At 46.0% G+C, this 15,622-nt stretch overlaps 1 protein-coding gene across 24 annotated transcripts in view; it reads left to right on the top strand.

The window, feature by feature from the left end:
* Positions 1-15,622, top strand: part of tjp1a (tight junction protein 1a) — a 174,938-nt gene that overhangs the window by 140,173 nt on the left and 19,143 nt on the right. For 10 of the 24 annotated variants that reach the window (XM_031810095.1, XM_031810087.1, XM_031810108.1 and 7 more), the window contains 10 exons: positions 4,379-4,563; positions 4,758-4,853; positions 5,235-5,261; positions 6,143-6,225; positions 6,534-6,744; positions 8,474-8,574; positions 8,848-9,198; positions 11,592-11,900; positions 12,994-13,899; positions 14,209-14,291. In XM_031810095.1, the coding sequence (XP_031665955.1) occupies positions 4,379-4,563; positions 4,758-4,853; positions 5,235-5,261; positions 6,143-6,225; positions 6,534-6,744; positions 8,474-8,574; positions 8,848-9,198; positions 11,592-11,900; positions 12,994-13,899; positions 14,209-14,291 (2,352 nt within the window). The remainder of the gene's footprint in view (positions 1-4,378; positions 4,564-4,757; positions 4,854-5,234; positions 5,262-6,142; positions 6,226-6,533; positions 6,745-8,473; positions 8,575-8,847; positions 9,199-11,591; positions 11,901-12,993; positions 13,900-14,208; positions 14,292-15,622) is intronic. The other 14 variants (XM_031810160.1, XM_031810132.1, XM_031810148.1 and 11 more) reach the window with 3 other exon arrangements.

Below are 15,622 nucleotides of genomic sequence, written 5' to 3' on the forward strand. Positions count from 1 at the left end.
GAACAGGTAGAATACAGGAGAGAGACGTCATCCCCAACAAGAACAGGTAGAATACAGCGGAGAGAGACGTCATCCCCAACAAGAACAGGTAGAATACAGCGGAGAGAGACATCATCCCCAACAAGAACAGGTAGAATACAGCGGAGAGAGACGTCATCCCCAACAAGAACAGGTAGAATACAGCGGAGAGAGACGTCATCCCCAACAAGAACAGGTATAATACAGGAGAGAGACGTCATCCCCAACAAGAACAGGTAGAATACAGCGGAGAGAGACGTCATCCCCAACAAGAACAGGTAGAATACAGGAGAGAGACTTCATCCCCAATAAGAACAGGTAGAATACAGGAGAGAGACGTCATCCCCAACAAGAACAGGTAGAATACAGGAGAGAGACGTCATCCCCAATAAGAACAGGTAGAATACAGGAGAGAGACGTCATCCCCAACAAGAACAGGTAGAATACAGCGGAGAGAGACGTCATCCCCAACAAGAACAGGTAGAATACAGGAGAGAGACTTCATCCCCAACAAGAACAGGTAGAATACAGGAGAGAGACGTCATCCCCAACAAGAACAGGTAGAATACAGCGGAGAGAGACTTCATCCCCAACAAGAACAGGTAGAATACAGGAGAGAGACTTCATCCCCAACAAGAACAGGTAGAATACAGGAGAGAGACTTCATCCCCAACAAGAACAGGTAGAATAAAGGAGAGAGACTTCATCCCCAACAAGAACAGGTAGAATAAAGGAGAGGGACGTCATCCCCAACAAGAACAGGTAGAATACAGGAGAGAGACGTCATCCCCAACAAGAACAGGTAGAATACAGGAGAGAGACTTCATCCCCAACAAGAACAGGTAGAATACAGGAGAGAGACGTCATCCCCAACAAGAACAGGTAGAATAAAGGAGAGAGACTTCATCCCCAATAAGAACAGGTAGAATACAGGAGAGAGACTTCATCCCCAACAAGAACAGGTAGAATAAAGGAGAGAGACTTCATCCCCAACAAGAACAGGTAGAATAAAGGAGAGAGACGTCATCCCCAACAAGAACAGGTATAATACAGGAGAGAGACGTCATCCCCAACAAGAACAGGTAGAATACAGGAGAGAGACTTCATCCCCAACAAGAACAGGTAGAATACAGGAGAGAGACTTCATCCCCAACAAGAACAGGTAGAATACAGGAGAGAGACGTCATCCCCAACAAGAACAGGTAGAATAAAGGAGAGAGACTTCATCCCCAATAAGAACAGGTAGAATACAGGAGAGAGACGTCATCCCCAACAAGAACAGGTAGAATACAGGAGAGAGACTTCATCCCCAATAAGAACAGGTAGAATACAGGAGAGAGACGTCATCCCCAACAAGAACAGGTAGAATACAGGAGAGAGACGTCATCCCCAATAAGAACAGGTAGAATACAGGAGAGAGACGTCATCCCCAACAAGAACAGGTAGAATACAGCGGAGAGAGACGTCATCCCCAACAAGAACAGGTAGAATACAGGAGAGAGACTTCATCCCCAACAAGAACAGGTAGAATACAGGAGAGAGACGTCATCCCCAACAAGAACAGGTAGAATACAGCGGAGAGAGACTTCATCCCCAACAAGAACAGGTAGAATACAGGAGAGAGACTTCATCCCCAACAAGAACAGGTAGAATACAGGAGAGAGACTTCATCCCCAACAAGAACAGGTAGAATAAAGGAGAGAGACTTCATCCCCAACAAGAACAGGTAGAATAAAGGAGAGGGACGTCATCCCCAACAAGAACAGGTAGAATACAGGAGAGAGACGTCATCCCCAACAAGAACAGGTAGAATACAGGAGAGAGACTTCATCCCCAACAAGAACAGGTAGAATACAGGAGAGAGACGTCATCCCCAACAAGAACAGGTAGAATAAAGGAGAGAGACTTCATCCCCAATAAGAACAGGTAGAATACAGGAGAGAGACTTCATCCCCAACAAGAACAGGTAGAATAAAGGAGAGAGACTTCATCCCCAACAAGAACAGGTAGAATAAAGGAGAGAGACGTCATCCCCAACAAGAACAGGTATAATACAGGAGAGAGACGTCATCCCCAACAAGAACAGGTAGAATACAGGAGAGAGACTTCATCCCCAACAAGAACAGGTAGAATACAGGAGAGAGACTTCATCCCCAACAAGAACAGGTAGAATACAGGAGAGAGACGTCATCCCCAACAAGAACAGGTAGAATACAGGAGAGAGACGTCATCCCCAACAAGAACAGGTAGAATAAAGGAGAGAGACTTCATCCCCAATAAGAACAGGTAGAATACAGGAGAGAGACTTCATCCCCAACAAGAACAGGTAGAATACAGCGGAGAGAGACTTCATCCCCAACAAGAACAGGTAGAATACAGGAGAGAGACTTCATCCCCAACAAGAACAGGTAGAATACAGGAGAGAGACTTCATCCCCAACAAGAACAGGTAGAATACAGGAGAGAGACTTCATCCCCAACAAGAACAGGTAGAATAAAGGAGAGAGACGTCATCCCCAACAAGAACAGGTAGAATACAGGAGAGAGACGTCATCCCCAACAAGAACAGGTAGAATACAGGAGAGAGACTTCATCCCCAACAAGAACAGGTAGAATACAGGAGAGACGTCATCCCCAACAAGAACAGGTAGAATACAGCGGAGAGAGACGTCATCCCCAACAAGAACAGGTAGAATACAGCGGAGAGAGACGTCATCCCCAACAAGAACAGGTAGAATACAGGAGAGAGACTTCATCCCCAATAAGAACAGGTAGAATACAGGAGAGAGACGTCATCCCCAACAAGAACAGGTAGAATACAGGAGAGAGACGTCATCCCCAATAAGAACAGGTAGAATACAGGAGAGAGACGTCATCCCCAACAAGAACAGGTAGAATACAGGAGAGAGACTTCATCCCCAACAAGAACAGGTAGAATACAGGAGAGAGACTTCATCCCCAACAAGAACAGGTAGAATACAGGAGAGAGACGTCATCCCCAACAAGAACAGGTAGAATAAAGGAGAGAGACGTCATCCCCAACAAGAACAGGTAGAATACAGGAGAGAGACGTCATCCCCAACAAGAACAGGTAGAATACAGGAGAGAGACTTCATCCCCAACAAGAACAGGTAGAATACAGGAGAGAGACGTCATCCCCAACAAGAACAGGTAGAATACAGGAGAGAGACGTCATCCCCAATAAGAACAGGTAGAATACAGGAGAGAGACGTCATCCCAACAAGAACAGGTAGAATACAGCAGAGCCTACTCTGGGTGGAGACAAGAGGGTAGGGTAGGTAGAGTGGGGGGTCGACAGCATTAGTCAAATAAGACACCAGCAGCCTTCCTGTCGGTGTAGAGATGGTAAACAACAACCCTAACATGAGGTGATGAACTAGGCTGTGTAAAGTAGGCCACATTAACATCACCCCTAGTCTCAATTACACGGGTGACAACTGCTCTAGTGAGAATGCATTTGCACTATGAGTCCTGTGAGGGTAGGAGACTATCTATTCATAATGAAACAGCAGACTGACAGAGTCCCTGTTGGAGTCTAGGCCTGGCCTGACCTACAGCCCCTGGCTATGTTTAGAGCGAGAGAGATTCCACACCATGGGGCAGATGGGAACCTCACAGTGCTCCCAACATACCAGCGTGACACAGATATTTATCACTTGCATACATTAACGTAACCATTATATGCGGTGCACCGGGGCTACTCTGCCACGTTGTGTCCCTAGCCATGCCAGTGTCCTCTTCAGTCAAATGTTGTTTTTTTACCACCCTTTTCTCCCCAACTTCGTGGGATCCAATTATTAGTAGTTACTGTCTTGTCTCATCGCTACATCTCCCGTACGGGCTCGGGAGAGACGAAGGTCGAGAGTCATGCGTCCTCCGAAACACAACCCAACCAAGCCGCACTGCTTCTTAGCACAGCGCGCATCCAACTCGGAGGAAACACAGTACCCCTAGCGACCTGGTCAGCGTGCACTGCGCCCGGCCCGCCACAGGAGTCGCTAGTGCGCGATGAGAAAAGGATATCCCTACCGGCCTAACCCGGACGACGCTAGGCCTATTGTGCGTCGCCCCATGGTCCTCCCGGTCGCAGCCGGCTGTGACAGTGCCTGGGCTCGAACCCAGAGACCACTGCGCCACCCGGGAGTCAAATGTTTACTGAATTCTAGGTTCTATTAAGGGATAGAAGTATTTCACAATAGAATAGTGGTAACAGGGCCGTAAATGACACATTGGATAACTGCACTAATTCAAAATAAAGGTTATGTTGGCCGTTTCCATTGGATTTCAATCTTTGAATCCATTGCCTGTTGCCTGACACCTCTCCAATCGCCTTCCCATAGGGCAGAGCAGTTGTCCAGTGTGCAGTACACCCTCCCCAAAACGCCAGGGGGCGACAGGGCTGACTTCTGGAGGTTCCGTGGTCTGCGGACCTCCAAGAGGAACCTGAGGAAGAGCAGAGAGGACCTGTCTGCCCAGCCGGTCCAAACCAAGTTCCCTGCCTATGAGAGGGTGGTGCTGAGAGAGGGTAGGTGATCTCCAGAGCAGGGTCCATGGGATATGTCACAATACCTAAACTAGCTTACCACTGAGAATGCTTTCCCAGTACATTGCTTCATTCTAAAATGTATGCTAGTGTGGAAATTGGAATGCAGCCATGTTTGCCTACAAATTTGACCTTAAGACCGTCAAATATGGTGTTTTGTGTCTTCTGTTATCCAGCTGGGTTCCTGAGGCCTGTGGTGATCTTTGGGTCCATTGCAGACGTGGCGAGAGAGAAGCTGGCCAGAGAGGAGCCTGACCTGTTTGAGCTTGCCAGTGAGTAGCCTTCTCACCAGTAGCTAGCCATCTCACTGTCTGTCTCAGCCGTGTCTCACACACACACACACACACACACACACACACACACACACACACACACACACACACACACACACACACACACACACAGCTGGAGTAACACAGTGCTTAGAGCAGCTCTGTGTTAGAGATTAGAGGGCGCCCTCATCTGCCTACTCCAGGTCCACTTGAGGGAGTAGCTAGCATCTTTAGCATGTAGTGTTCATTCTAATACCCGAAACAGTATTGAATTTCAATTTTCCTACATGCACTACTCTAAAATCCACATGTAAAGTGATTCCAGCCCTGGACATATTTTGCGTAACCTATATCTCTGTAAACCTTGTATTTTCTTTTCAGAAACACAGCAACATGAAGGAGTGGAAAGTATGTCATAAAGTGCATCAACTTGTTTGTATCAGTGCTAATTGATGCTAGTTAGCTAGGTGGTAGCCTACCCTCTGTACTGTAGATGTGTTTTCTGTAGTTGGTCATGTATGGCCTGATTCAGCCTGTAGGGAAGTTGTGGAATGACAATGTAGCTAGTTATGGAGCATGTACCCGTGGCACAGTCGCTATCCTATAGAAAATAAGCTGCATACAGTACTAGTCTTCATTCTTAAATCCCAAGCCCCTAATGTCTGTGTGTGGATTACACCATAATCTGTACTTAAAATGTCAACTTTTACATTAGATTGGAGAAGATGCCTTATGCCATTGGTGTGACTGAAATTGTAAGGGCTAGTGATGTTAGCACTCTGCAATCTAGAATGCTGATTTAGAATTCAGGGTTGAGTGGTGAAAGATCCTGTGATAAGTGTTGAGATCTGAGTAGTGAAACTGCACCCAGGACAGCTGGCCTCTCAAAGGGTCATTACCTTATGTTGGCAGATAGACAGATAAGGCCAGGCTAGCCATGTTTAAACAATTCACCTTCTTAGAACATTCCTGCTTAACTCCCCTGACGTTTATATCCATTTTAAATTTGAATCATGACTATTTGAAATGATTCCCTATCTTCTTGAATGTGCATTATCCCACTTCAATGCTTTTCACACATGTAACACATTTCCTGCATTGCGGATTATACTATACTGTGATGTCTGTAGTTGCACGCGCACATTCATAATGACACAACCTCCTATTTTATGTTTTGAAATGTGCTTAAGGCATATTGCATGCACTAGGGTGAAGGTAATGAGCTGAGATGTATAGTGAGCTCTGCAGTAATATGACACCGTAACACTGTCCCTTCTCCCCCTCTGCAGAGAGTGAGCCCAAAGACGCAGGAAAAGACCAGCGCAGCTCCGGGATCATTCGCCTCCACACCATTAAACAGATCATTGACCGGGTGAGCGAGACTACTTAATACACGGATGCGCATACACACACGCACGCACGCACGCACACGCGTATACACACACGCATGCACCCTGACAGAAAACCTCAAACAGATCCCCTCTTAAAGCACATACAACACACATGCATAGATAGACTCATCCATGGCTCACTACTGCTCTCTGGTGTTCATGGGATAGTGTTTTTATTTGACCAATATATGAAAAATATAGTCTAAAACAGTAATCTGAGCAAACCTTTTAGTGTTAGTATTTAGATCAAATATTCTTACTTTTTTGTTGGGGGGGGGGGTGTCCTTAGGACCGGCATGCTGTGCTGGACATCACCCCCAACGCTGTGGACCGTCTGAACTACGCCCAGTGGTACCCCATTGTGGTGTTCCTCAACCCAGACAGCAAGCAGGGCGTCAAGACCATGAGAACCAGGCTGTGCCCCGAGTCCAGGAAGTCAGCCAGGAAACTCTACGAGAGAGCCCTCAAACTGAGGAAGAACAACCACCACCTCTTCACCAGTGAGTTTCTATGGGAGGGAGAGGAAGAGAGAAATAGTGAGTGGATGGAGTTGTCAGGAGTGAGAAAGGCTAGGGCTGCGTGCTGTACTGTAGTGTGGACCAGGGGTGCAACTCCAGTTGGAGAAACACTCCAAACAGCCTACCTGACCACTCTGAGGCGTCTGCATGATCCTAAAGCACACAGTTGCCTTTTTTTGTATTGCATTCCAATGCTAAAACTGGGTCGGACCAAAAAAATGCAATTTCAGAATGTGGGGGGGGGGGGGGGTACATGTCCCCCGTCCCCAGTGAAAGTTGCGCCCCTGGTGCGGACTATCAGCCGGTGGCACAGTACAGTCAGTGTCTTAGCGGGGTGCAGTTCTGTGTCCCCTCCTCCTCACGCAGGCAGGGCTGCTCAGGGCTCCGAGCTAACCTCCCACAGGACCCCAGCCGTCATTATCCATGCCCTGCACGTCCCTGCCCCGTATGAAATGGGAGGCGTGAATTCATTTTTCTACACACATCCAGCCTCTTTCCCATCACCGTTGAGTTACTCCCTTATTCCACATGGGTCTGTAAATGAAGCACTGCCTGGTATTTTTTAGAACCAGCCTCGAGAGAGCGAGAACAACAGAGAGAAGTGTCACCTGTGGTATTTGTCAGGTCAAACAGATTGACAGCTGCCAGGCAGCGCTATAGACCTTGAGTGTTGTTGGACTCACAGCTCATAGTTACAACAACCGGTGGCAACAACTGGTGCTGAGACAAGACAAGACGAGCAGCTTTGGGATGATACAAGCAGTGATACTAGAAATAAGCTTTTCCCCTCGTGTAGAATAATAATGAATCATCAATATCTGAATCAATGATAGATAGACATATCAATGAATTACTTGTTCAGGGCTTGGTTTCCCAAAAGCATCTCAAGGTTAAGTTTTTGTCCTTCGTAGGAGCATCGTTACATCTCCTTAGCTGTTTCCCAAAACCATCGTTATTAATGTTGCACTTGAAAACGCTCGTAATCTAACGCCTGCCACAGACCACTCGTAGAACAGCTAAGTGCGTCGCTTTTTTGCCCTCCCACGTCACTTTCTACATAGAAGATCTTGCGTAACACATAATCACATGGTTTATATGTCTCTCTGTGACCACCGATAACTTCAGAACAAAGTTGACTACAAATACAACGTTGCCAATGTCTTTACAATTGATCCAAATGAGCGACATATAAAAAGATGATTCAAATTAACATCGAGATGACTGCATTAAAATATAAACAGTAGTGTATAGGCCTATTTCAATCATATTGAAATACATTTCATGTTTAGTCAATTGAGTTCTATTTTGCTACTTGTAGGCTACTGTCTGTAGTTTGTCTCAATAAACACTGAGTATACCAAACAAATATCTCTCTAGGAGCTAATCCGCCATCATTATTGTGAAAAAAATTGAATGTTAAGGTAATATTCTAATGGAGCAAGCTGATCCTAGAACAGCGCTTTCTTTCTTTTGAGCCTATCAGTTTGGACACATGCTCCAACGGCATGATAAGCGACCATTCTCTCTGCGTGGTGTTTTCAAAGTTCCATTGCTATCGGTAAACCAGGCTCTGACGTGTTAATCCTAATGGTTTTTCATGAGGTTATAAGAACAGTTTTTCAGTGATTATGAGAATTGTGTCATTGGTTCTCTGTATTCATTTGAGAGGTGCTTTGTCTCTGCTCCTTCTCTTCTCTCTATCCTTCCCAAGCCACCATTAACATGAATAATATGAATGACGGGTGGTACGGTGCCCTGAAGGAGACCATTCAACAGCAGCAGAACCAGCTGGTGTGGGTTTCAGAGGGAAAGGTAGGACACTTAGCACCGAGACTAACATCATCAAACACTTACTAATACATTTCACTTGAATGAAAATGTTGAATTCAAAATAAATGTCAGACATTTTTAATATACAATGTATTTTGTGCATTAATACGTTTTTCTTTGCCATTCATTTCTCGTTTTTCTTTGTCTCTCCTCACTGTAATGTTGCTGCTTCTGCTCTTTATCTCCCTTCCCCCTCTCTCTCTTGTCCCTCTCCCTCCCTCTCTCCCCTGCTGTCCTCCTGTCGTGTCTCCCCAGGCGGATGGTGCTCCAGATGATGACCTGGATCTGCATGATGACCGTCTGTCGTACCTGTCGGCTCCGGGCAGTGAGTACTCCATGTACAGCACGGACAGCCGCCACACCTCCGACTACGAGGACACGGACACAGAGGGCGGGGCCTACACCGACCAGGAACTAGACGAGACGCTGAACGACGAGGTGGGCCTGCCCACTGAGCCCGCCATCACCCGCTCCTCGGAGCCCGTCCGAGAGGACCCGCCAGTAATCCAGGAGCCCCTGGGGTACGGCGGGTACCAACACACAGTGCAGCCCGACCCCCTGAACCGGATCGACCCAGCCGGATTCAAGGCACCAGCGGCCCAGCAGGTACCGTTTATGAGAGCCGTGCATCTGCCCTGTTGTCTCGAATCCGTGGTGTGCGTGAGGAGGGTGTTCTGGCGCCGCTATTGAAGCAGTGTTTTAAAACAGTATTATCTACTAACACAAAACAAACAAAAAAGATGGAAAGAACATTTGTGTCCACTTAAGTATTAATTCACTATTGTTGTTTGTGTGCGTGTTTTTTTTATTTTTGAAGAAAAAAAAAAATGAAAAAAGCAAGAATAAGCTTGACTGTTATAATCAGTATTCACGACATGTGTTAGTGTGACTGTTATAATCAGTATTCACGACATGTGTTAGTGTGACTGTTATAATCAGTATTCACGACATGTGTTAGTGTGACTGTTATAATCAGTATTCACGACATGTGTTAGTGTGACTGTTATAATCAGTATTCACGACATGTGTTAGTGTGTCTGTTATAATCAGTATTCACGACATGTGTTAGTGTGTCTGTTATAATCAGTATTCACGACATGTGTTAGTGTGACTGTTATAATCAGTATTCACGACATGTGTTAGTGTGTCTGTTATAATCAGTATTCACGACATGTGTTAGTGTGACTGTTATAATCAGTATTCACGACATGTGTTAGTGTGACTGTTATAATCAGTATTCACGACATGTGTTAGTGTGACTGTTATAATCAGTATTCACGACATGTGTTAGTGTGACTGTTATAATCAGTATTCACGACATGTGTTAGTGTGACTGTTATAATCAGTATTCACGACCTGTGTTAGTGTGACTGTTATAATCAGTATTCACGACATGTGTTAGTGTGACTGTTATAATCAGTATTCACGACATGTGTTAGTGTGACTGTTATAATCAGTATTCACGACATGTGTTAGTGTGACTGTTATAATCAGTATTCACGACATGTGTTAGTGTGACTGTTATAATCAGTATTCACGACATGTGTTAGTGTGTCTGTTATAATCAGTATTCACGACCTGTGTTAGTGTGACTGTTATAATCAGTATTCACGACGTGTTAGTGTGTCTGTTATAATCAGTATTCACGACCTGTGTTAGTGTGTCTGTTATAATCGGTATTCACGACCTGCGTTAGTGTGACTGTTATAATCAGTATTCACGACCTGCGTTAGTGTGACTGTTATAATCAGTATTCACGACCTGCGTTAGTGTGACTGTTATAATCAGTATTCACGACCTGCGTTAGTGTGACTGTTATAATCAGTATTCACGACCTGCGTTAGTGTAACTGTTATAATCAGTATTCACGACCTGTGTTAGTGTGATTGTTATAATCAGTTTTCACGACCTGTGTTAGTGTGACTGTTATAATCACTTTTCACGACCTGCGTTAGTGTGACCGTTATAATCACCTTTCACGACCTGTGTTAGTGTGACCGTTATAATCACCTTTCACGACCTGTGTTAGTGTGACCGTTATATCAGTATTCACGACCTGTGTTAGTGTGACCGTTATATCAGTATTCACGACCTGTGTTAGTGTGACCGTTATATCAGTATTCACGACCTGTGTTAGTGTGACCGTTATAATCACCTTTCACGACCTGTGTTAGTGTGACCGTTATAATCACCTTTCACGACCTGTGTTAGTGTGACCGTTATATCAGTATTCACGACCTGTGTTAGTGTGACCGTTATATCAGTATTCACGACCTGTGTTAGTGTGACCGTTATATCAGTATTCACGACCTGTGTTAGTGTGACCGTTATATCACTATTCACAACCTGTGTTAGTGTGACTGTTATATCAGTATTCACCACCTGTGTTAGTGTGACTGTTATAATCAGTATTCACGACCTGTGTTAGTGTGACTGTTATAATCAGTATTCACGACCTGTGTTAGGTGTGACTGTTTTTGTTGATGTCGATGTTCTCACTGACGAGAAGAATGTTTGTGTCTGTCAAGTGTCTGTATCGGTCCCCACCTATGTGCTCTTCCTAGTTGTTTCACTTGTGATTCGGACTGATACCGTGATACCAGAAAGTATTATGTGCATGTTGGAAATGTCAGTGTTAACCACGTATTGCTGTAAATGTATTTATCTGGGTCGATTCGGCCGTTATGATATCCACGAAAAGTTTGTCTTCTGATGTGTAAGAGAAAAAAAGAAAAGCAAAACATTGTACTGTAATCTAGAATTAAAATCCAATCAGACTACATTAACAACAGAAACTTTGTCCTGCTGCGAATTCTTACGTGGCAGATTGAGCATCTAAAGCCATCAGTTGAATTTGGTCCGAGGATGGTGAGTTACTGAGTCGGTCGGTGGAGGAGGTACAGAGCAGGCTGTGTTACGCTGTAACGTTAACATTAGTGAGGGTGTATCTCCCTCGTGCAGTAGCACCGTGTATTAAACGTTTCTGAACCACTTCACAGAATGAGAAAGCAGAGGCTGTTCCGGCCACCATGCCTATCCTCCCTCAGCAGCCTGAGCAGCCTGTGTTACTGGCTGAGACAGAGGCAGTGCCCCCTGCTGTCGACAACACCGTAAATGGTGTAGCTGGTTTGAGCCATGGTTTAAGCCTTGGCCCTATCGCTGCTCTCCAGAGCGAACCCAGCCCAGGCCCCGGCCCCAAGGCTGACTGGCTTAGGATGCCCACCCCTGATCTAGCTCAGCCCCTGGCCCCGGCCCCAACGCTCGAACCCGAACCCCTACAATCCGGACCGCCCAGTTCAGAACCACAGGTACCCATCGTCTGGACGTGGCCTGGCCCCGGCCGACCCCGTTGTCGGTCTGCTGTGGCCTGTCGCTGCCTGCCTGTGTACCGCCCGTCACACGCTTTCCTTTCACTCTTGCATGCCTGCCCGCTGTCCACTGTGTGCTTCTGAGAGAGAGTGAGAGAGAGACTGTGTGTATCTGAGCACTCGTAAACAACAGTGGGCTTCTTGGAGGAGAATATAGACTGATTGCTGCATTGGTGTGGTACCTATATAGAGAAGAGCAGCGAAGAACCTGAGGCTCTCACTGTTGCTTACCCTCTTTGCATGGCTACAACATGTTTCAGTTGGTTTCTCTTTTCTGTTTAAACGTAGCAATAGAACAGATAGTGGTGGTATATTGGTTGATGCAGACTGAATGGACCATTTAATTATATAGATTGATTTGGCGACATTCTCTTAAAGTCATCAATCAGTATTTTGGATATTTTATTGATGTTTTATTCCCTGAATTTGAAATGTAGCCATTCCGCTCCAACTGTGGAGTATACGTTTTATGGACTTTAAACATCCCATGAAGTTAAAGTAAATAATAACTTCAGAAAGTTATGTTGTTCAATGACTACTTTTCAAATGCCATGGTTTTTAAAATGGTTTACATTGTACGATAAACATTTGCTTCTAAAGTTCCAGATATCTTATTGTGGTCATTTAATTTGGCTTGTAATTTTATCAAGATATATTTTTTATTTTATTTTGTCTCAACTTTGTTGGTTTTGTTTTTGGGTTGCAGTTTAAACTAAAGTGGTATGTTGTGTGTGTATATATTGATATATATGGAGAGCTCCTGTGTGTATTGGCTGCTGTGATCTGACATTCAGACCTGCATTCTATTTGACCTGACCTTTAACCCCTACCTCTGAGTGTCTCTATTTCAGGTCTCCCTGCTTCTCCTCTGCTTCCTTCTTCAGCCATTATTAATCTTCTGTTTTAATATTCTACGTTGTCTTCTCTTACTTGATTGTTATATTTATATACACATTTATTTATTGGATGTGTGCTACTGGTTGCTCTTATCCCATTACTCACCATTTGTTTCTTCCATTGTCTATTTCCTCAGATGTACAAGAAGGATCCCTACCTGGAGGAGCCAATCAGAGTGAACCATGGTGGTGTAAAGCCGTCTCCGGCGATTGGGCCTCCCATGACCTACGAGTCCCAGCCTCCGTACCAGGACCAACACCTGTACAGAGATTACGATCACCCGCCTAACCGCTACGACGGGGGTGGCTACCTCGAACCAAAGTATCGTAACTTCGACTCTCAACTGCACCACGAGAAAAGCGTGCCTCACTACGATGACCAGTGGCCTCCTTACAACCAGCAGACCTCTGGCCCACCACCCCACCAGCAACAGCAACCTCCTGGGCATGGCTACGACCCACGGCTGTCCTACGAAGACGGACCCAAGCAAGACTACAGCCCTCCTCAGCCGCGCTATGATGAGGCCCCGCTGGGCTACAACGGACGACCTCGCTACGGAAAGCCTGCAGGACCAGGGCCCATCCGCTACGATGAGTCTCCTCCATCCGGCCCAGGGGGCTACGCTCCTCTACGTTACGACCAGGAGCCTCACCCGTATCCCCCTGCAACACGCTCTCCAGAGCCCCCTAAACAGTACTACCAGGGGGAGCCTGCCCAGCGGCCAGGACCTGGGCCGGCCTACAACCAGGCACCACCTCAGCACCGAGGCTACAAGCTCCCGCCCCAACAGTACGAACCCATCATGAACTTTGACGCCCCCGTGCCCGCCCCCAAACCACAACCAGAGGCTCTCCGTCCCTCACCTGGGGACACGGTGATCACTACAGCCCCCAATCTCCTTCCCCCTCCCCCCAGAGTGGAGCCGGAGGACGACCCGGCCATAAGGGCCCAGTCGGTGCTGTCCAGGGTCAAGATGTTTGAGAACAAGCGCTCTGTGTCTGTGGACCGAGCCAAGGAGGCAGGGGACACCTTCGGGCTCAGGGTAAGCATCTGGAAAACACCTCACTCTTGTGCACGTATGTAATGCTCAGTGCTTGGCCTGGGCAGGAGCTCAAATATTCCTGTTCCTCTTCTAGAATATTAGCTCATGTATTGTGGAGCTTCTGCACCTAAATACAAACAGTACTCAAAATGAGTACCGGAACCTATTTCAGTCCAAGTCAAGCACTGGTAATGCTCACAGGATTACCTGACCCAGACCTCTTCTAATTATATGTGGTTGGTCCAAGTGATGTCCGTAAAGGTTTACTTTTCCAGGAATTTTATTTGCATTTCAATCTTGCTCCCACAGTCAGCAGATCTGCCCACCAAACCAGGTGCGTGCATTCCTAAAGCCAACTCGCTCAGCAATCTGGACCAGGAGAAGTCGTTCAGGTAAATGAGTCATAATGGAGTACTGCACCCCCCACACACACACACACACACACACAAACATTCTACATCACAGAACAGATGCTGCTTTATCTTTGAGTGCCTGATGTGTTTGTTAGGGCTATCAGGTGATCCACTCTGAAGTGGGAAATAGGGCTTAGAAAAGTAAATTACTTTTGAAGATATGACAGTGTACTGTATTGTATGGCTGCCATCTTGCGTGCGCCGCCCCAACTTAGCTATTATTTGGGCGTTTATCTACTTTTTTTGCACTAAATCTATCTGCTATCATTACATATGATCGTCAAATACTTTTGAACATCAGGCTGGCTGTTACTAAACTCAATTCTGGGTTCAACTTCGAGTTTGACTCATCTGCCCTAGGCTCTTTGTGTACCTCCAACCAAATCTTCGGGCTACCCAAGAAGAAACACAGGCGAAAACGAGGCAGGAGAAAAGGCGTCCTGATGAGACAAAGGCAAAAGGAAAACCAGCCACAACTTCCCTTCATTCTTTTGGCCAATGTACACTCACTTGATAATAAGATGGATGACCTCTCGCCGATTTGGGAACAACGGGACTCGTAATTGCAATATCTTATGTTCACTGAGCAGACAGGACATCGGATTCAGGGAAATCCAGAGGGGGAGGGGTATGTCTCTTCATCAACAGCAAATTGTGTGCAGAATCTAGCACAGTGAAATGGAGTTTTGTCCTATTGTTCACGTCTTGAAATACCTGATGGTCAAATGCTGACCTTTTTACCTCCTGAGATACTTTTGATCTGTTATTGTGACTGCTGTATATATTCCACATCAGGAGAACAACAACAAGCTGGCACTTGATGTACTGTACAAGGCTATAAATGAGCAGGGAACCATGCACCCGGATGCTGCTTTTCTTGTTGCCAGTGATTTTAATTCCATGCCACTCCTGCTTCCTGTTTACAAACAAAAACTCAAACAGGAAGACCCATGATGTGCTCCATAGAAAAATGGTCTACCAGAGCAGAAGCTATTCTACAGGACTGCTTTGCTAACGCTGACTGGAATATGTTCATCAGGAAATGCATCGCTGACGTTGTCTCCATAGTGAAGGTTTGCTGCTTCCCCAAACAAAAGCCCTGAATTAACACAGAGGTGCGTGCTAAGCTAAAGGACATCTACTGCTCACAGGGCTATAGCAGCCAACCACGAGGCAATGGCTGAGGACACGATTGCATACAAGAAGTCCCCCTAGACCTCTGCAGAGCCATCGAACAAGCAAAAGGGCAAGATCTGAACAAGGTAGCATCCTATTATAGCGGCTCTGACGCATGTGGCAAGGGCTACAGT

Source organism: Oncorhynchus kisutch, linkage group LG3, assembly GCF_002021735.2.
Source record: "Oncorhynchus kisutch isolate 150728-3 linkage group LG3, Okis_V2, whole genome shotgun sequence".
In the NCBI taxonomy this organism is placed as follows: Eukaryota; Metazoa; Chordata; class Actinopteri; order Salmoniformes; family Salmonidae; genus Oncorhynchus; species Oncorhynchus kisutch.